The 22,565-nt window shown below is 45.9% G+C and overlaps 1 protein-coding gene across 1 annotated transcript in view; it reads left to right on the forward strand.

Annotated features, from left to right (window-relative positions):
- Window positions 1-3,715, forward strand: part of ISM1 (isthmin 1) — a 41,515-nt gene extending 37,800 nt beyond the window's left edge. Inside the window, exon 7 of the mRNA XM_041425160.1 lies at window positions 718-3,715. Within this exon, the coding sequence (XP_041281094.1) occupies window positions 718-1,235 (518 nt within the window). The 3' untranslated portion in view covers window positions 1,236-3,715. The remainder of the gene's footprint in view (window positions 1-717) is intronic.
- Window positions 3,716-22,565: the final 18,850 nt, after the last annotated feature.

Raw genomic sequence — 22,565 nt, forward strand, 5'->3', positions numbered from 1 at the left:
TCATGCCTCTGGCACCATAAACTCCTGCTGATGTACAGCCACTCTGATCTTATGTCACATATGCCCTTTTAGAAGCTGAATCACTTTTGGCTGCATTTGCCAGATAAGATGTCAGTCTCCATGTCTGAGATATTGATGCTTGAAAAGCGAATATCAAATAGAAAAAAGTTGGGTTTTTTTTAAAGACTGAATTAGGGTCTAAAATGTACTTCAGAAAGAGTCATACAAGCCTTGTTTGCTGTCTTGGAATCTCTAGCATCATCTCAAACTTAGTCCTTCATCATCTGACTGCCATTTTTCCTGTTGAGTGTGTTCTGACTAAAGGTTCTAACTGGAGACTGGCACCAAATCACTGTGATTTCCCTTTTTCTGATGCTTACCAACCCGTGGTAGTGTCTCTTGTGCCACATGGGGATATCAACAGCCTAATTAGAATTATCTGGGTAGAAAAAGTGTCACAGATTCCTGCTGGCCTGGCTCTGCACTGTAACTCAGATTAGCACTGCCTGAGGCACTGAAGTCAGTCACAGGTGATTTTATCTGACAAGACAGCACAGTAATACACTCTGGGCAGGGCAGCAAACTGTGACTGCCCTTCCTTTCTACAGCAGAGCACTGGTGCTGAACAGCTTCACTTTGCTCAGTTGCTATCACTGATCACACTAACTGGGATGCTGCTTGATGTATCTTAAGTTTCCATTTCCTGCCCTGACACAGATACTGATAGCTGTGAGAGATGGATGAGCTGCAAGAGCGAGTTCCTGAAGAAGTACATGCACAAAGTGGTCAATGATCTTCCCAGCTGCCCTTGCTCCTACCCCAGAGAAGTTGCCTACAGCACTGCCGAAATCTTTGACCGGCTCAAGAGGAAGAACTTCCGCTGGAAGGATGCGAGTGGTCCAAAGGAAAAACTGGAGATCTACAAGCCCACAGCGCGGTACTGCATCCGCTCCATGCTGTCCTTGGAGAGCACAACGCTTGCAGCGCAGCACTGCTGCTATGACGACAACATGCAGCTGATCACCAGGGGCAAAGGGGCAGGAACACCCAACCTGATCAGCATCGAATTCTCAGCGGAACTCCACTACAAAGTGGACATTCTGCCTTGGATCATATGCAAAGGGGACTGGAGCCGCTACAATGAAGCCCGGCCTCCCAACAATGGGCAGAAGTGTACAGAAAACCCGTCAGACGAAGACTACTACAAGCAGTTTCAAGAAGCAAGGGAATACTGAGAAGATTTTCCTTTTCTTCAGATGCAAAATAGCATTCGTTTCCTGGATGCCAAAGAACTGATGATGGCTGCTGCATTGGCTCCTCGACAGGGGTTGGTCAGTTCCTTTCTAATGAATGTATATAATTGTAATATAATACGTAAGTATTTTTCACAGTGTGTGTAATTTATAAACACATATCTCTCTGTCTCACACACACCTATTTTTGCATACAGACATACATAAGTCTTGTCCTGATAGGATTTTATACTGCAATAATGTTCATGTAATAATGTGCGTTTCATTTTATTTCCCATCTGTAACCTAATGAAGGGGGTGGGGGGTAGCTGCCATCACCATCAGGCCCCAAGGCCCCAGCTGAGGAGGCACATACTTAAAAGTTGTTATAAACAATAGGATTGAAGAATGTACTCTTCCATATGGGAATGGTTTACAAGATTAATGCACCTACAGCATCAGTTTTCTCTATAATTGGTTTCATGACCAGTCATATCTAAGGAGGGAAGAATTTTTTTTTGGAAGGGTAATAGTCAAAAGTGAATACAGAAAATCCCTACCAATTTTTCTCTTGGAATTCTTCCTGCACCTTCTAGCTCAGGTATTTGCAGTCCACCTGGGGTAGGCTTGCAGGAAGATGTAGCTGTGGTTTTCCTACAGGCCAGAAAATGTCCAGGTGCAGTGGTTCTGCAAGAGTTACAAAGAGCCCCCTCCTGGAGACATCTCTGATACAGAGCTGCAGCTGTTGGGGCTTACATCTCCAGAGCAGCTGTGAACCTGTGAACTGAACATGCTGTAAGTCTTTGGAGGAGTGAGGGCAGAGAAGGAATCCATGTCAAAGGACCAAAAAGATCACAGTTCCTTCCCAGATTTTAATATGAAGAATGTTTGGATCTGCTTGTTTCTTTCTTTTAATAAAAGGAAGTTTATTATTTTAGAGAACAGTAAAACTGGAATCCACAAGTTCCCTGGGATGAAAGATGCAACCAGCCCTTTTCCCCCATTTTTCTCATGCTGAATGCAGTGTCCTACAGCAGAAGCTATTCTTTAAGGGAAGCTTTCTGGGAGGAACTACTGGTGTCTTAAAGTGTCTTAATTTTTTTAAAAAAGCTAGCATTATTTTTGTAAAGTATTTATTGAATTGTAACAATGACTCACATGTGGGATGTATAACATAAACGGTTTCTGTAGATGGAACTTGATTTCCAAGAACACAACTGTTGTTAGGCAAAGGTTTTATTTCCAAATTTTTATAAAGTTCAAGTTTACAAACTGTTATAAAACAGCTCATATCTGCATTCTGATGAAAGATTAAAGTTACACCCTGGGTAAATAAATACTTACAGTTCCATCCTGTGAAAGACTGCCTTGCTGCAAGTCAGTGTGTTCATTTGGAAAACTAAATGTCACTAGAGAAATGCCTGTTTTGGGGTTATGTGGTCTGACACACATATATGAAACCTCACACAGAGTTAAAGCTGACTGGCATTGCAGTCAGCCTGAGCTCAAAGATTCAAGATGGACACAAAAGGCAATTCCCTCTGCTATATACATATAGACACACATAGATGATATTTATGGTCCCTTCCAACCCAAACCCTTCTATGGCTTCTTGTAAATCTTTTCCATGTCTCTGTTGGCCTCTGGGGTCAGGTTGATCGTGGGTTCACGGACGGACATGTGCGTGGTGCCATTAACACAGCACAACAACCCCGGCTCTGTGTTGGCCTGCCCAGGTGGTGCAAACCAGGGGCTCAAAGGCACTCTGGGCTGTGCACACCCAGTCTGACCCGTGGTGGAGGCTCTGCCAGATCTGCTGGGCTGCAGAGCCCCAGCACTGTGCTCCAGGTCTCCAAAAAACACAGCGCTCCGGGCAAAGCCAGCGCACATCTGCGCCAGCGACGGCTCGGCTGAGGTAACCTCGGCAGCTGGAAAACTTGGCCAAGGCATCGGAGCATCCCAGAGCCAGGCTTGAGTTGGTGGATATGTTCTAGCACAAGCTGGTAGTAACAAAACATGGTTAGTTGAGAAAGAGGGTAAACATAGGGATCACCCCTTATTTTTTATAGAAACCAGATTTTGTAAATACTTGCAAGGTCATACGAAGGCGCCACTAGCTCGTGGAGCCAGTTAAATTGACAGCAGATGGATGAAAGGCACGAGGAGTTCCAGGATCCCTTCACAGGGAAGACAGGTATTTTCAGGGAGAAAGCTCTGCTTCTTTCTTAACAATGTGGAGGGGGAAACAACATTCTCAGGTTTCTCTGGGAGAGAGATGAGAGAATTGGTCACAATTCTTGAAATGTAAAACACATCCCTGCCCTTTGTGGATTAGTAAATTATGGTGCTATTGAGAAATGCTACTACACTATTAATACAGAACATGGCACATAAAGTGTCAGGGAAGAGGAAAAATTATTCTAATAAATGAAATGACGCACAAAGTTTCAAGTCCTACCACTCGTAATTTGCCAAGGCTGGAAACTCTGAGGGAGCTAAATAACTTCTGATAGCACCTACCAGGTGTTTCTTAGGATGAGTCCTGGAGTGCAGATTGAGATAGTCTCTTCTCCCAAGTAACAGTCTTTATTAAAAACAAAGTCTGTCCTACTTCATAATAAATTATGATCCGTTCGGAGCTGGACTGCTTATTATTTTATTTTATTTTATTTTCTCTTTATCTCCTTTCCAGTGACCAAAACTGTACATTAAATGCCTTTGTGTAGTAGACTTTAGCAAGGTGATGGAGGTTACCATGGCCAAATTCAGCTCCGTCTTTTAAGTATAGAACTCTTCATATTAGAACAAGGCCCAAGGAAGGGTTTGTGCCTCACATTCCCAGGCACAGGGCGGTGGTCAGGAGAAGCTGTTGTTATATTTCTTACGTTACCACAGAAAAGACATATTGGAACACTCAACTAAAGACATGGGGGGGGATTGAAACAAGCATAACTGAACAGGGAAACTGAAACAAGGAACCAGTCAAGTCATCCAACTTATTTTTAACCCCCGATCAATCAGCAGATACAGATTACAGCATGGCTTCTGAGTCAAGTTGGTGGGAATGAATCAAGCTGGCACAGCTGCTGTGAAAGATGTGTGGAGCAGTGCCCCGAGGCAGCCATAAATGGATTGAATTGTACCTTTGATGCTTAAAAGGATGAGTGGGCCTGGCTTCGCATTGCCCGGACAGCTGCTGAGCAGCAAAATTCCACTAACATAACCCACAGTGATGCATATGGGTTATAGGACAATATAGAGAAAACCAGAACCATACACACATCCATGAATCCCCATTGCCCTGCATTAGTTACCAGCTGCTTTTCCCCCCTCCTGCTGTGCAGACTGGTTAGCACTGTCAACACAAGGCATTCTTTGGAAAAATGCTGGTGAGCTCGTGGGGCTGTTCCAGATCCAGCGATCACAGTGAGGTTGTAGGGCTGGTTGCAATGAGTTGCTGATGCACCTGACACATCTGAGTGGGCCCACGCCAGCTGAAGGCAGGAAAGCGGGAAAGTTACTTTTTCCTGTTGAAGAACCTGCCCTGCCTGAATGGCAGGGCCTTAATGCCACGGAGTCTTATTTGTGGTGTCTCCCTTGTTGGTGGCGGGAAGGCAGTGAGGGAGAGCTGAGTGATGGCCCAGGGAGCTGCCTCCTCTGCCTTCCCTTTCTCCCCTTCCTTCTCCACCAGGACACCCTGGAACTGCCCAGCAGCCAACATGGCTCACAGCAGTTTGGCTTTGGCTTATGCTCAGCAGCAGAGTCACACCCTCATCCATCCCTAGGGAAAGTCACCTTCAGTCTGGGCAGACCATGCAGAAACTGGCACCTGCTGCTCCTGGCATAGGCAGGGAGCCTGTTCATAACCCACCCTGGCTCAGGTACTCTGCAGCTCCACTGTCACCCACAGGACCGTGCAGCACTACACAAGGGGCAGTGACATGGCAAGGCTCCTTCTCACCCAGAGGAGGAAACCTGCAAGGCAGATATGGACAAACTCGAATTTCTTCATGTCCACTGCATCCACCTGCACAGGCACCAGCACGGCCACGTCCCTCCCCTCCAAACACACAGAATCCAGCGTGCTGAGGAGGAGAGCATCAGCAGGAAGACCACCAGAATAAACATGACACTTTTCCCAGCAAACTGGAGTGAGTGTGTGTTGCCACTTTGCTCCATGGCGTTTCTGTACCAGCGGAAAGAGCCTGTGTTTTTCTATCACCCATTTCCCGCTTCTTTACCTTTGTAACTTGCAATGGAAAAATGTGTGGGCAGTTTCCATTATGCCTGTGCTGTTTCAGACAAATTAAGGGGTTGGCTAAGAAATCGCTGGTTTCATATTTCATACAGAAAACACACACATGCATATATTTATATGCCTATGTAAATTAATTTAGGATATCCTCTAGTCATGTGCTGTACAGCGGTTCGCTGCTGAGCGGTGCCTGCAGGAAGGGTCCCAGAGCAGAGCACTTCCTTGCCTCCTGCACAGGGCATGAGGCTATTTTTGCTCTTGCACAGGGGGGAGAAGGGCCAGGAGACTAAAATGGCAGCAGTCATTCTTCAGCTCTGCCTCTTACTTTATGAGTGGCAGGTTTATTCATTTTTCCTTTTCAGCTGCACTGCTAAAGCCACAGATGCCTTTTATGACTGTGCTAATTTTCTATCAGTTCAGGGAGTTATAAAGTTTTTCTTTATTTATTCTCTATCACAAAAAGTATCGGGGGGAGGGGAGATTTTTAAACATACAGAGAAACTTTTCATTCAGTACATTGCACAATTTATAAGGGGTTCAGAATGTTATATTCTGGAAGTGATAGCAATATTGCACAGGTCAGACTGGCCAAACCGAGCACAGCTAAGCGTGGGTGGCTCTAGTCTTCTGAGAAGTGCTTAGATAATATTTCCTTTTTAAAACAGGGCAAACAGTATTACATGTGTTAAATGTCAGAGCTTGCTGTTTATTATGGGTCTGACCAATGCTTTGCTTAAAGTGGAACAGTGCTTCACTTATGGATTTCAGGAGGACTCTGGTAAGATTCTGAAACATGCCTGAAGCAAGAGACAGCATGTGCACACCATGGTGGTGGATACAGGATGTGAGTCAGAAAGTTTGGGGAGCAGAGAAAGCTTGGGAACCAGTTCCCAGTCCAGGCTGCCTCCTGCCTCTGCACAGCTCTTGGGAACCAGTTCCCAGTCCAGGCACCATATTCCAGGCTGCCTCCTGCCTCTGCACAGCTGTGCTTAACCCATTTGCTGTGCCGAGCCCGTTCCTTTGTCCCCAAATCCAAGCTGCAGCCATTCCCCTTTCCACACTTCCCAGGGGCAGCTCTTGAGGGGATGTTGCTCAGCCATGAAACACAGAACTAGGACACAGCTGGCCTTGGAAAAGCCTGAGTAGGGCTCCCTGAGCTGGGTAAGGAAATGGAAGAAGTGCAAATGAGCTGGACCATGCAGACACAGGGATTCCTGTATCCCACTGTTTCTGGCAGTGTTTACCATCAAGCACTCAACGGGGAGCACCTTCTAATCACAGTGCAGCCCAGCTTCATACACCTCCTGCCTGCCAAAAACGAGGGTAAATCTTAAGCAGCGTTCCAGCACTGCTGCAGTTCCTGTTACCCCAAAAAGGACAGGGGATCCAGCCTGGCATGACACCTCCATCCAGGAGTCAGCTCCCACCAGGAGGCAGAAGCGCAGCTCCATCTCATGTGCAAATGTCCCAGCTGTTCCAGGACAGACAGCAAATGACAACTTGGAGAAACAGCAAGGTCTGCCACCACTGCCCTGCAGCAGTAACCACATCTGAACACCCTGAATTCGGTGCATCAGTTCTCCTACACATCTCTCATCTTACAGCCTGCCTGGAAAACACCAAGAAGGAGTGTGGAAACAAGAGCAGTCCCTTTGGGTTGAGAGGATGCAGTAACAGGAATGGGAAGAACCTCTGGCCAGTGTCGGGAGGAAAGAACAGTGTGTTGAATTACCACGTGGGCTCGTTAAGGGTGATCCCAATTTAAATCAATGTGTGGACAATGATATCCTGAAGGAGGGTGGTCTCAGAGAGGGGCAAGTCAAAAGGAACAAAGCAAGTCTTAAAAAGGAGCTGAGCAAAGAAAACACAGTGTCTACATCCAAAGCAGACTAAGGATTTCCCTTGCCTGGCTGTCCACTGACAGAACCATTCCCCAAACATTTCACCATGTGTTAAATCACCACTAGGTACACAATCCCAGAAAAGCCAAATTAAAAGGTGCAGCTGGTAGGTGTAAGGGAAGGAAGCATTCCTGAGCCGTTTTCCTGAATGGCAGCGCCCATGGCCACGTGCTCGGAGAGGCCGCGGCGCAGCGGTGGCTGCACCACAGCTTCCAGCTGCCCACCCCAGCTCCATGGCAGTGGTTAACCTTGACAAATGACTGTGTTTTGCCCTTGCCCATAGTGGCACAGCTCTCAGCACTCCTGTAATTTAGTGTGGCTTTTGCTCAAAAGGCCAACCCCCTTCCTCTGACCCCCACATCAGCCCCCAGGCCGGCGGGTTTGTCCCTCTCCCAGCACCATCGGCTTGGGACTCTCTTCCCACAAGAAAAGGGGGACCTGGCCTCCTCTGCCCAGCACAAAGACAGGAGGCACGAAGCCACTGGAGCAGCACAGGCTGGAGGTGGGGAGGAAGCTGACTCAACCTCAAACACAACCGCATCCATCATTGCTAGGGTGGGTGGCCTGGTCGGAACGGCCGGGCTGTTTTTGCAGCCAGTGGGATTGCCCCACGGATTCGGTCTGTGAGCCAGAGGGAAGCAGTGGTGTGTTCCCTGTCTGACTGTGCAGCACTGGGGGGGAGGAGGAAGGTGGGAAGCCCCAGAGCTGTGCACTCTTAGATCCAGCTATATACGAGAGCCAGCACTGCCAATCTGAATCTCAATGGAAGCAGCGCCCAGACAGCCACACAGGGAGCTGGGCCCAAAGGAACACATGGAAGGAGAGCCCAGCTTTGATGTCTAAGTCACTGTCAGGGTGTGTTTGGTCTGCATTTGAAAGGAGGTGAGGCCAGACAATTCCAGCTTTAGAAGAGGAAATCTGCAAGGCCAGGGAATCCCACAGGACTATCTGCTCCATCTGACACTTCCAGGCTGGCAATTGTACCATGAGCTGCAGAAGTCGTCTTGAACAGAGCTTGAATAGGGTAGAACAAATTTAATAGAAACTGAGATTTTTTTTTTCTTGCCAAGAATATCCACCTATTTCTCCCACAGATTGCCTTCTGCAAAACTTCCCAATGCTTTCAGCAGATGTAGAGCTGCTCTCCAACATCTTCAAATCCAGAGCCCTCTGGAGAGAATCATGGTTTGGGTTGGAAGGGAGCTCAAATCTCATCCAGTTCTGCCCACCCTGCCATGGGCAGGGACAACTTCCACTGCACCAGGTTGCTCAGAGCTCCATCTAACCCAGACTTGAAAGGTTCATTGGCAGCAAAACCTAGAAGGGAAACACCAGCAATATGACTTCCCCATAGCTCAGTCACCACCATGTCACTGCACCCCCAAAAATGCCAGGATCTGCCAGGCCCCTTCTAAACCATCAACCCCAGCTTTCCTGCCCACTGGCTGAGTTTTCCAGGTCAGGCCAGGTGTGGACTTCAATGAAAAGGCTTTAAAGCCTTCTCTAGGAGACACTCACCCAGTATGTTTGCTGCTAACCCTGGGGCACAGGGGACGAGTGACAGCCCCTCTCCTACCACAAGCTGGCCCTGTGTTGGCTTTTCAAAGTCCTCACTGCATCCCTGAGCTCTCAGCTCTGCTGGCAGCACAGCTCAGCACCACTGGCATTGCCCACCACTGGCCACTGCATGGCCTTTATTCCAAGACACTTCTCATGCTGGAATTTTTTTCCTTTTTTAATGGGAAGAGAGACAAATCCAGACCCCCTGTATGAAGACAATTTGTCTCTTCTGGGTGAGTTCCAGCAAGAGGAGCGTACTTTATACATATGGGCTCACTTTCGTGTTTGATTGCTGGACTAAGACCACATTGTTGTCCAGCTCAAGGGAGGGAGAAAAAAGAGCAAAAACCACACAAATCAGGAAAGCATTAGGTAGGCTTAGCTCAGAATACATCTTCTGACCAAATGGAGAGCAATGCTTTTTCATATAATTAGACTGTCTGCTGGAAGTCAAACAGAACAAACGGTGATGCTTTCAGTGCTGGGGGAGCTGTGCAATCCCCAGGAGATGATCACACCTTCCCCACAGCATTAGCTGTCATCCCTGAACAGGTTATGAAGGGAGACTGTGGTTTAGAAAACCCTCAGAAGCTCTTTCACTGCATTGCCGTTCCAAATGCCATTCCTCAGTCACAGAATCACAGAGTGGTTTGGATAGGAAGGGACTTAGAGATGATCCAGTTGCACCCCCGCTGCCATGGGCAGGAATATCACTCCCAGAACAGACTGCTCAGGGCCCCATCCACCCTGGCCAGTCAATGCAGGAAAGCAAGGCGTGAAAACAAACCCTGACTGATCAAAAAACCTTTGACCATCATCTTCAAATTTGCATAAGGTGAGCAAAATGCTGCGTTTGGCAGTAAAGGGTCAGTTGCACAACCAGCAGGAGAGCAGATCCAGTGAGTGGGACTGTACCAAACACTGGAGGGAAAACACTCTGTACCGACATATAGTATCAAAGAGTGAATGATTCTGTCCTTCAGGTAATGTTTCTTTCAACAACAACCTTTTCTGTAGTGGGAGTGGCACAAATGGCATTGAAACAGGCAGGCACAGCGAAGGGAACTTGAGCCTGACACCCCATTTCTGCTCATGGCAGGCAGTGGGCATACAAAGGGCCAGAGCCTTCGACCTCCAAAGCCAACAGCAAGGCTCAAACCATCCCTAGCCCAATCTGTTTTTTCAGGAATCAACTCTTCACCGAGAAGAAACAAGTAAACATTTTCCATCCTCTTCTCTTCCTAGACATTAAGCAAGAGTAACTTGTAAATTGCTTCCAGCAACTTCGAGACAACAAGGGAACAAACAACTATCAACAGGCATTACACTCATTGCTTCACACGAAAACAATTATGGGGCTGAAGGGATCCTGACAGGCAATTGGAAAAGAGTCCTTTTTATGCTAAATTTACTGTATTTTAGTCCAATTTTCCATGATTTAAAATGTGCGATGCAATAAAGAGCTGGAATGCCTTCTTTTGTCACAATATTTCACACCCAAGGCCTCAGAGCACTTTTGTGAATCAACCTCTGCAATAGTTTTGCAAAGCCAATGTTTTAGGAAGCAATGAACTGGAAATAAAGGGCAGTTTCCAGAGCTGTTGGTGGTCACAGAGGAGCCTATAAAAAAAAACCCAAAGCACCATCCCAATATCTGGGCTCCCTAATCCCGTGCCCTCCTTGGGCAGATGTCTGCTGACAGCCCAGCAGAGCTCCTCACCTGGAGCTGGAGCTCCTCACATGCATGTCCTGGCTGCACTGCATCCCAGCAATGAAAGAAATGGGGAAAGAAGGATGAGATGGGTTCATTGAGGGAGGAAAACACAGGAAGTGAAACATTTCACATTTTGCAGTATTCCAGCTTCTTCCTGGGAAGAAAACAGTGTCCACTGTCTTGGCATCACTGCTGAGCAGACCACAGCTAGCTGGGACCATTTGAGGGTGCCAGTTCAATTCCCCTGGACAAGCTGCAAAAGCCAGTTGTAACCAGCACTGTAGGCAAAGGGCTCAAAGCCTGAGCAGACAGGAGGTTGCACTGGTTTTGGGGGATACCACACAAATATGGGGGAGTTTTTTTGTACTTCCATGCAGAGGACTTGCCTGTAACCATAGGCCATGGTTACTTAGATTCCTTAGATTGTCAGCACATAACCAAATGTTTTCAGGGTTGAGCTGTTAGCTTAACTATATGCCTAGAGCAGAGCCTTTCCTGCGATCACTCACAGAATCCTGGAATCATTAAGATTGGAAAAGACCTCCAAGATCATCAAGTCCAATCTTCAACTGAATATACCTCCTTGTCCACCAAACCATATCCTCCACCATTGGCAGGATTTCTGGTCAAAATGGGGAAGGAGTTGAGGCCTTTCTACTAACACAGACTTTCTCAATGTGTTAAAACCAAAATCAGTGATGTACTGAGGCTTCTTATGAGCCACAGTCAGCCCCTACACAGTGGGACAGGACAGGCTTAAGCAGCAGGATCACAGCCATACCTTGGTGTGGTTCTCCATACTCAGAAAGTTTCTATGCCACTATTACAAAACATCTCTAAGTCCCTCGTGGGGATCTCAACCCAAAAAATATTCATTACCTAATTTCCCCATAGCTTTTAAAGCATGATAGTAATATTAGGAAAATTCATGGTGTCAAGAGAATTAACCTGGCTAAGGTCAGAGAGAAAGGGCTATGGCAAAAGTGGGACCTGACTGCGAATCCCTTTTCCCACAGAGCTCCATCTTTACTTCCCAAAGCATAAGCACCACTATGAAAGATCACTGAAACAGTGAAAAGTGGTATTAATGGTATTTCTGGATTCCAGTCATTGAGTCTCATATCCACCACTGGTTTAGACAAAAACTGAGAAGCCACCAGGGCGTGCGAGGCAAAAAACTGTTTGTGCCCTTGTTGAACACTGTCCACACCTCAAAGCAGCACACAGACAAATCCTTCAAAGAACTGGGAATGGGTGGATGCAGACAGTGCACACAGAGCATGATTTGCCTCTCTGCAATGTGCCACTCACAGATGACACATTGTCCTGCATCCAGGAGGGCTTTGTTCTCTCTGGGGTGAAACCTCAGCCTTCAGTTTGTTAAACGCGATTGCAGAAGCTGGAAGGGTGAGGCACAAAGACAGTTGTGTGAGCACACATATGATGGAAGCACAGAGGACATGTATTCCCTCAGAGGGGATTGCTTGGATCCAGCAAAGCCCTATGGATGGGCACAGGTTGGGACACAGCCATCACCTCCCACCTGGTGCCAGACAGAGCTGAGGCAGACAGTCTGTCCTCCAGCCCGGTTTAAAAGATAAATTAGGAAATGCGAAAGAGAGGGGAAGAGGGATGAGTGCTTCTAAAGCTCCCTGAGGAGAAGCTGCCAGCACAGGACAGCTTTGCAGCCTGCAAACAGCGCTGACAGCGGGATGCAGAGCCCATGGAAGCGAGGGCTGCAGCACGTCCTGGCTCCAGCTGGGCCATGTTTTCCTGACCCCTCTGCAAAGCCTCCCCTGGGATTAAACACCTGCCTGACCATGGGAGCCACAGCAGGACAGGGGGCTGCTCGCCAGGGCAGGTTCCTGCCTCTCTTCTGAGCTGGGCTGATGGGCTGGCTCATGCTTGGGAAAAACAAGGATGCCCATGTGTGGCATTCACATTCTCTGAACAGAGAGGGAGACATAATTCTCTCTCTCAGGAGTTTTTTTCCTAGAGAAGCACAGAGAGAATAAAGAGAAAACAATTTTTATCTCTGTTCTCTGCTCCTGTTGTTTTTGCACAATGTGGAATGTGTTAAGAAGATTGTTTACCTGTAGTGATTTGTCAGTTGGATTCTGCTGAGGATTGTTTTGATTCCTTGGCCTATTGGGTCAAAGCTGGGTTCTGGCTGTCTGGAGACTGTCATGAGTTTTCTTTAGTATGTAATTTAGTATAGTATAGTGCAGCATCTCCTTAATATAGTATAGTATAATGTAATATAATATAATACAGTTTTAATAAAGCAATTGTTCAGCCTTCTGAATCAATGGAGGCAGATGCCAATCATTCCCTTCATCCGGGGCACCCTGCGTTTCACAATACCCGTGGAGCAGCACCAGGGGAGAGAAAAGGGGGAGCAAACACCTGCAGCTGCTGCTTCTGCTGCTGTGGCAGAGGGGTCTTGACCTCAGAGAGAAACCTGCTGTATCTCCACAGGGTCTGGAAGGGGAAAAAAAAAGTCTACAACTTAAAATCAGCTTCCAGGGCCAGCTGTTCCTTTGCATCACCATCACTCACGGGTTTCCATCCCACGGCTGTGGCCGCCTCTCGTGGTGCAGGTAGACCCTCAGAAAAGCAACCAGGGGTCGGATCCCCTTTGTTCTCCTCACTCAGACTGTCTCTTTCCTTACCCCCTGCCTCCAGCCAGATGTGCTCGCTGCCTCTCTCCTGCCAGCTTTTGCGTTCGTCCTGGTGTTCATTCAGCAATTCAATTCAGGAAGCTGATCCAGCTGAAATCCTCAGCAAGGGAAAAAAAAGCAGCTTCCAACCAGAATATAAGCACTGCCTTTGAACACACACACACACACACACACACACACAAAAGAAAACCTTCCTAATTTGTTTTTAAAAAAATAGAAGAAAGTGATTGAAGTGTCTTCATAAAAATTTCCTTTTATGTTGAAGAAAAAGTGCCATAAAAATACCAACCTTCTAACACCATAAATTGAGTTGTAGAGGAGATGATGCCTTTACCAAAAGAGGCTGTATGGAATTCATCACTGGTTCACTCTTTTAAAATAAATCAGCTGGCAAAGTTGTGACGTGACCTACTTAATTTGTTGTCTTGAAAGTTGATGAGCATTTAAAATTTGTTCCCAAAGCCTGGAAAATGGTGGGGTGGAATGCAGGCACCATATCCAAACCCCTGAGTTGAGATGCTGCCTTTTTTAAGACACTACAGGAGTCAGAGGCTCCAGCAGCACTGCTTGGGAGAGGAAAACTGGGCTCCAGTGGCCCTCACAGGGAGATCCAGTCATTGTCCCAACTCAAAGCTGTTTCTAGCACAGATTGGTTACATACATCTTGAGAAGTTTCCACTGATGGAGATTTTACTCCACACCTGAGCAAACCATCTTCCACACCACTAAGTTTTTGCAGAAGCCTCCTCCCTTTCTGCTCCCAAGGCACCCTTTTCTACAGGTGACAGGCACAGTGAGCAGCACCTTCCCTCTCTCCCTGCACTGGCGGAGCTGGAGGCTGTCACTGTCCCATACCCTTGATCTTGTAGCTCCTTGCACTTTCTCTCTTGCTCTCTTCTGACTCCCCCATTTTTATTCCCTTTCCACAAAACGTGGAGCCCAAACCTATGGGGCTTTCTCTGCCAGGGTGCACTTTTGTGGACATGTTTTTGTCCCAATGCACCAGAGCTCCAACACACTCCTGCACGTGTTTCACGTTCAGTTCATGCCCTCATGCTGTCAGCTTTGGAAAACTATCCACAGCTCGCTCAGAATCTATTTGCCTCTGTTATTATTGCCATAACCTATGACTATACAGGTTTCCATATCCAAAACAAAAAAAAATAATCAAACACAATACCAGTCTCTCAAAAATCCCAAATGTCTTCGCTCTTTCCCAGGTGAGACACTGAAAAACTCCCCTGACATCACCAGAAGTACAGCACTGCACCAAAAATGAGGCTCAAGGGCTCCAGAAAATCAAGGTTTGGCAAATCGGTCTTGGTGCTTTGACTGAAAATCCTTTAGAGGTTTAAAAGTGTGTTTGGGGTATTTTATCTGCAAGGAGAGAAATCAATTACATCTACCTGGTTGTATTTATAGCACCTTAACCTTCTTTGAGATTTCATTTATTCTCCAATTTGATAAGATTGTGGCCCTTTAATAAGCTGAAGTATTCATATCCTTATGACAATCTGGCACTGGAATTGTTTGCTTTAGCACTGCAGATTGCACAAGAGACATGAAAGGTTTCAGCGTAGCTGGAAAGTCACTTTTGATGAAATCACCCATCGCTCCAGGGGCTGCATTCTTTACAGTTTGTGCATACTGATGATATGTGTCTTCAGATGCGTTTTGGCAACCCCATGCCATTTGCAGAAACCCATCTGGGACTCAGGAACAAAGCAAACGCACACTAACATGAGGAGGACAGAGCTGGCACAGCTACTGGGTGGAATTTCTTTAAGGAAGCTCAATCACTTGTTCATTTTGCTGGCAGGAAAAGATAGGAAAATGATTGTTCCTGTTCTCAATGAACTTTGTGATATTGTTAAATCCCTCAGACAACATATGATTCATGGCAAAGCTGTGGCAGAATTCCTTTGCACTTATCCACAGTGTGGCTCTCCCCCAAAACACAGATCTCTGCCCTCATTTCATACACAAAAATTGCCCAGATGAACAATAGCTCTAACTTTAGAGAAAAATCAGAATGCTTGTCCTTTTTTTTTTTTTTTCAAAACTGCCAAAATTTATTATTATTCCATCAGTGGAAAAAGTGCATCTTTTCTTGCACTAAAACACAGCAGCAGACTCCATGCTGTGATATGAATTGAGAGGTGACTTTTGAAGAGAGTTTTCTGGGTAATGGCTTGAGCGAAACCCTGAAAGGGAAGGCCCAAATTGTGCCCCACACCTGGCAATGCCCCTCAGCACCAGTGGCATCCAGCAACACTCCCGAGGCAGCATGAGGGCACATCCCTGAGCCCAGAGCACAGTGAGGAGGTGGCACTTCAGCTCTGATCTCCAATCCAGCCTAAATCCCCTCCATGGGTTCCAGTGGATATTTGAGTTGCACCAGCCATGGATGTAGCCCCAGACTGCAAATCATAATTAATGCCTACCCCAGCTTTGCATTTCTTTGGGAGAAGAGCCGTGAATCACTGAAGTGGAGCCTTGTAAAGGAAATCCTCAGCCACAACAAAAAGGTTTCATGCTTTATCTCCCCCTCTCAAGTATTTTAGCAGACAGACAGAGGATTTTCTCCCAGTGACAACAATAACTACGCTCATTGAAGAAAAATATGTGGAACAGGAAGACCTACATTCCTTGTGTGAAAAATAAGAGTGGTCTGTGCCAAATGCATTTTTCAGGAACAACTCATCCACATGAAAAAATGGGTGCTGTGATAGTGTCCTGAACAGTGAGGCAATGGTAATGTGCTACATAACTGACAGATGGGAAAAGTAGAGGGGAAAACAAGGCTTGGTCTTTGTTTATTCCTAATATTCCATTATTAATATACCCCTTTGACTCACATTTGAATGACTGCATCTTCCCCCTCCCTGCTCCCTCTGCTTTGTGTAGCAACTGTACCTTATTCCTAACTTCACCATTCTCAGGAGTTTTATTACTTTGTGTTTAAGAACATTCCTCTAATGAATCCTGATGTCTTGAGCTCTTCAGGGCATGGATTTGGAAAGCTTGTGCTTTCCAAATCGTTCAGGTATAAACTTAAATTAATCTGTATATCCCTAAATTAATTCAGCTTACCCAAAGGGTATGGCTTAAGTGCAGCCTGGTAGTCCAGACAACTGTATTGTAAGGATGATGATGATAATGATGATGATGATGATGATGAAGAAGAATTATTATTGTTACTGTTATTATTGTTGTTAGTATTACTGCTGTTGTTGTTACTTTTATTTTTATTGTTATTATTATTTTTTTTTTAAAGGAGAACTCAAAAGGGGGAATAAAGAGCTAGGGAATATTTCTTAACCCAAGATCAGCTCAATTGTTTGGAGCATGGTGCTCATAACATGAGGATTGTGAGTTCAATCCCATTTAAGACTCAAACTTCATGATCCTTGTGGGTCCCTTCCAGCTCAGAATATCGAGGGTTGTGAGTTCAATCCCATTTAAGAATCGAACTTCATGATCCTTGTGGGTCCCTTCCAGCTCAGAATATTTTGTGAATCTGTGAACTTCTTCTAGGGGGGAAAGAATGACAAGGACATCAGCCTCACATATGACATAAGGCAGCACCCACATTTTATAAAATCGGGGATTTAAAACACAAGGAGAACACAATTCCTACTCTCCACCTGAGCACTGTCATCTTCAGAGCAGGACCCCATGGATGGTTCCCAGTTCCAGACCCCATGGATGGTTCTCAGTTCCAGACCCCATGGATGGTTCCCAGTTCCAGACCCCATGGATGGTTCCCAGTTCCAGACCCCCTGCTGGCCCCGGTGCAAGCGCCTGCCCCACATCCAGTGGGTTTGCCCAAGTCACCCATGGCCACGACAGCAAAGGGCAGTGTCTCCCTTAAACAAGGGTGCCCGTGGCTCATTCCCATCGTGACAGATCTGCAGGAAGCACAGGGCAAAACCAAAGGCAGAAGAAGAGACTTGGCTGATGTGTGAGGGCGGAGGGGCAGCACAGAGGGGCAGAAGCTGAAGGAGCAGAGGCTGAGCCGTGCCAGTGCCACCGAGTGAAAACACTCAGCTCCCTTTCTGCCATTAAAATGAGTGAAGAGCAAGACTGTTTGGATAAACATCAGCCAAAAGAAACCTTGGAGGCAGTTAGAAGGCTACTGCTTCATACAATATAGACCATGTTTCCAAATACAAATATTACACTTGGCAGAGACACTCCTTTGCTTCATGAGTTATGTTGCACTTTTTGTTATGTTTAAGTTTGTGCAAGAGGTATAAATAGCTGGGCTGGTATTAAATGAGCTTTTCTTTTTTTTTTTTTTTTGGTTGCAAAATATCAAAATGGTCCCAGCTCTTCATGGAACAAACACACACTATATTCCTGTGCCTGAATTTTTGTTGCTAATTACAGAAAATACCACGTAACCGAAAAACAATGTTCAAGAGCCAGACGTGAAAAACACATCTTTCCTATATGAAGTAATTTTTTTCAGAAAGCTGTCTGGTGGAGGGCATCTGGATCACCATGGAATTGACATGTGTGCATACATGCTCAGTGGCCTCACAGAGCAGCAGTTTCTGCTCACGCTGCAGTGTGGAAAGCCCCATGTCCCAGCTGAGGGACACTGAGTGAGACAGAGGTTTAGGGTGTCAGTTTGGGGTTGACTCTGGTTTAGGGTGTTGGTCCCAACTGCTTTGGCTGATCCTGTATTCCCTAAGAGCAGAGGTAACAGGCAGTCCTGGTTATGTCCTGATTACAGACACAAGATTTGCATCCAGCGATAGTTATGGGCATGAGGAAAATCCCAGCAACCATCCAAGCCTCTCCATCTCAACATGAGAAGATACTAAAATCTGAAGGCCAAAAGGCACTTTCATTTGTTCTTTGATAAATCTGAGTGTGCACAAACATGAAAGAACAGCGGGGCCCTCACTAGGCAAATCCCCACTGCTTCTTTATCACAAACGTCTACTTGCTTTAACCAATTACTACCTGAAAGGATAAAATAGTTAATTTTACAGATGGATGCAGATTGAGCTATCTAACATGGATACAACATGAAATTACTGTCTTAGATAAAGCAGAGAGGAGAGTTCAAATACTGTTTAGCAAAGAAAAGGGTTATCAGCTTCAGACAGCACAGAGAGCTTCCCACTGAAGTCAATACTTATTTCCATTTTTAAAAAAACTTACTAAATATCCCCAAGTTTTTCCAAAATGTTACAGGACCACCAAACCAATAGAGCAGACATTGACTGAAAATGTGAGATTAGTTATTAATGATCACAACTTCAGCAGCCCACAGAAAATGAATAGTGTATACTGTTCAATTGCAGGGAGGTTAAAGGGAATAGCACACAAAATCCTTTGTTAAATAGAAGATATTTTGCTTGTGAGTGGACATGGGGAATGTGATTTTCAATGTGTCATGCAGGACCTTTCCATCCATTCATTCCACCTCAGCAGTCAGGTGAGAGCAACCATGAAGAGTTTCACCTCACAAATGCTTTGAGGCTCAGATGCTGGAACAGCATCAGATCAAATGCTGCAGTAAAAAGTGCAGGAAGAAACACAAAATCACTTTCTCCTCTAATCCCTCGTGGTTTTGCTGATGGCCAGATGCACCCATCAGAAGCAGATGAGTGTGCACTGCATTACATCTTTATAAATAGCTTGTTGACTATTCTTCTGGTTATTTCCCCTTGTACTACTGTAGGGAAAAATATTGGTCACCACTATTGTGACCAATATATGTAGGGAAAAATATTCCACCACCAGTGGCTGGTGGAACAGAATAAGAATTACTTTCAAAACCCCACAGAAATGTTGGTAATTTTAGCTCCTGACATCACTGCATTTCAGGAAGTGTCCAACCAGTAACAGTCATCCTAGAGCAATTCTGCAGCCAATCTCAGTTGAAAGGCTTCTGCTTATCTCACAATCAATGGCTCTTCAGCTCATTTTCAGTTCACATTTTTGGCTGTGAGAAGTAGCTTGTTTTTCAGCCAGCATGATAATCTCCAGAAAATTTGCTTAGAAAGAGCTGAGTTAGACTTACGGAGCTCTGGACTCATTTTCTACAAAAACATCATCCCCCAAAATGAAGGTGTGGGACAAAACAAACACACTGTGAACTAGAGAAGAGCCATTCCCTGTGTTTGCTTGCTGCCCTTACTCATTTGGAAAAAAGTGTATTTTTAACAACACAGAATTAGTGCAGGGTGGTGAACCCTAAGCTGTCATTAGAGGCTGCCAAACGAGCCAGTGTCCCTTGTGCTGGTGAGTAAACAAGGGTGTAAGAGGGCTGAATAAACAAATAAACAGAGCAGGCAAGGGTGGCTTGTTGGACTCCAGCATAGGTCAGTGGTGTGGGAGTGAAGAGAAACCCTGAGCTATTTTCTCTCTGCTTTCACACCAGACACTGGTGGGGGTGCCTGGGGTCCCCGTCTGGACGGTGAGATCAGCTCAGTTTCCTGTTTCCCTGTGGTTAAACCCATCAAAACATCATTCCACTCAGAGAGGAGCCCCTTGCTACTGAAGAAGCACAACATGGAGGAAATTCAGCCTCTGGATGAGTTAATCTGGTCAGTGAGATTCCTCTACAAACCAGGCAGATGCCAGTCCACCAGAGCTGCAGAATGTGTGAGCAGAGTTTTTTACTTCTGGACGCGTTTTGCTTGCATGGAGCAACATCACAGCAGGAGCTGGGCCTGGGAACCCTCCTGTGCATGGTCAGACACACCTGGGTGAGTCACACCAGTGTAAAATTGACATGCAGACCGCTCTGTATGAATGGTTTGAGCTCTGTGCCTGCCCGTGCGTGGTGACTTCAAATGTTCTCAGATTTTCTCTTCTCAATAACTTCCCTGGGAAATCAAATGCAAACCAGACTTGTGACACCTCTCTGATGGTGGCCTTGCCAACTGAGCTCAGATGAACTTCCTTACACTCATATGGAGAAATAAAAATATCATCCTTCAGTTCCCCAACCTGCCCACAAAAGCCTAGCAGAATTTCTACTAAAATTAAAATCTTACTCATGCATAAAGGAGGAAAAGAAAGGAGACTGAGAAAAACACTATGTACACAGACTTGGCAAACACCAGTCTTGGTTTCTTTGTGGGGATTAGGACAGCCCAGCCAGGGTAAGTCCTGCTCTGGGCAATCTTACAGATATATTTATGGTAACTGTGCTTCTGCTACAGATTTTGTTTTCCCAATTACACAGTACTCCACACCTTCTTACTCCATCTTCACCATGAATCCAAAATTGTCCATTTACTTTGAAGCCTTACTGACTCAACTCCTGCTTCCTCTCCTTGGCTAAGATAGTTCTGTTAAGAAAAGGCAACAACTTAAACATGCTTTCACTTTGCTTTTTGTGCTTACTATGGACTGAAGAGATTAAAGTTTTCTTCTCATTTTTTGAAGTGTAAAAACATCATTGTGTTAAACATATCTGTCAAAAGCAATAACTGCTTTCACTTGCTTATTGTTACCATGAAGTCTCTCTGAATGACCTACAGAACTGACATTCTCACACAGGCAAAAAGGACAAAGAGTATGCCATGCATTTTAGGTTTTTAAGTTGTGATCTAAAGGTAGGAAAAAAGCAATGATCTACCAATTGTCTGTTGACAATCTGAGGTTTCTCTCCCTCCCTTCTCTGTGTAAAATAAACAGGTGAAAGAATCCCATGGCCTCCTTCCAGCACCAAGAAATGGATGTGGGACTCACGTTCCCTCGTGTTTGCAGTGGCTGCTGCCTTTCAGATGGCCGCACTCACAGGCTGCCACCCCTGCACCCCTACCTGATGCAGACTGTGCCTGACCTGAGGAGATTCTGCCTGAGATGGCTCTGCTGAGAAGCTCTGCTGACTGGCCCAGGAGGCCCTGAGGTCTATCATGAAGTCTCAAAGAAGTTTCCCTGCGTGACTCACAGCCATCATTCAACCAAAGCCAAACACTTGCCTTCTATATCCTCCTAAACACTGTCCCTGCTTCTGCACCAGGGCCATGGGTTCATTTAGGTTACCGAAGTTTAGCAGCCTATTAAAAACTCACAAAATTCTTGCCTTTCGCAGAGGCGGACGGTGCTGTGGAAATCTGGGAGTTGCACAGCTGAGGGATGGGCATGCCCCCTGGGATGCCCGACAGCCCCTCATATTTTCTGTCCTTCTCTCCATCCCTGGTGCCACGTGGCTCCAAACTCCAGCATGTTCACAAGTCAGTGACATTTCTAGGGAAGAGCACACAGGGCGTGAGGCAGCCGTGATTTAGCTGGTGAGGAAGTAATGATTTATATTAACATTTGAAGCAGGTCATTAAATATGACCCCCTCACTGCAAACCCCACGCTGAGCAAGATATTTTCTTGTAAATTATTTACCAGCAAGCTTTTCATACTTTTGCCTTGTAGGTTTTCCATAACTGAAGTCAGGCTCACTCACATTTCCCAAGCCCTGGTAGCAGCTCTGCTTCAAACTGTGAAGACATCTGAAGGCTGCTGCAAATTGGGACAGCTCAGCAAAAAAGAAGAAGAATTTGGGGCTTTTTGTGACTTTCTCTGTCCCAGTTCTGTGATAAGGCATATGAGAAATCCAGGGGGTTTTCCTTGGGGCACCCAGGTAACCTCTGGTTGACTTTCTCTGTCAGACATTGCTGGATCTCAGTGGATGGACCTCCCACCTGCCAGGGAAGGGGCACTGTGTGGTATTCACATTCTCTGAACAGAGAGGGAGACATAATTGTCTCTCCCAGGATTTTTCCTGGAGAAGGCAGTGAGAGGCTCAGAGAGAAGAAGAGAAAACAATTCTTATCTCTCTTCACTGCTCCTGTTGTTTTGCACATGTGGAAATGGAGATTGTTTACTGAGAGTGATTTGGTTATTGGACACTGGTGAAGGTTGTTTTGTGTCCTTGGCCAGTTGGGTCAAAGATGTGTCCTGACTGTCTCAGACAGTCACGGGCTTTTCTTTAGTATTCTTTAGTATTCTTTGGTATTCTTTAGTATCTTTGTTGTATAGTATCTCTTCAGTATGTAATTTAGTATAGTATTAGTGTAATATAGTATAGCTTGATAAAGCAATTGTTCAGCCTCCTGAGTCACAGAGACAGAGCACATCATTCCCTACACTGGGAGCACACAGGATCGATAGTACTGCTCTTCTCTGAGCTCTCAGCTCCATGGCCAGCAGGGTGCTGGGCCTGCAGGTGGGTTCCTGCCTGCACGTGGAGCCTTGT

The sequence above is a fragment of the Onychostruthus taczanowskii genome, unplaced genomic scaffold, assembly GCF_017590055.1.
Source record: "Onychostruthus taczanowskii isolate IOZ18803 unplaced genomic scaffold, ASM1759005v1 scaffold87, whole genome shotgun sequence".
NCBI lineage: Eukaryota > Metazoa > Chordata > Aves > Passeriformes > Passeridae > Onychostruthus > Onychostruthus taczanowskii.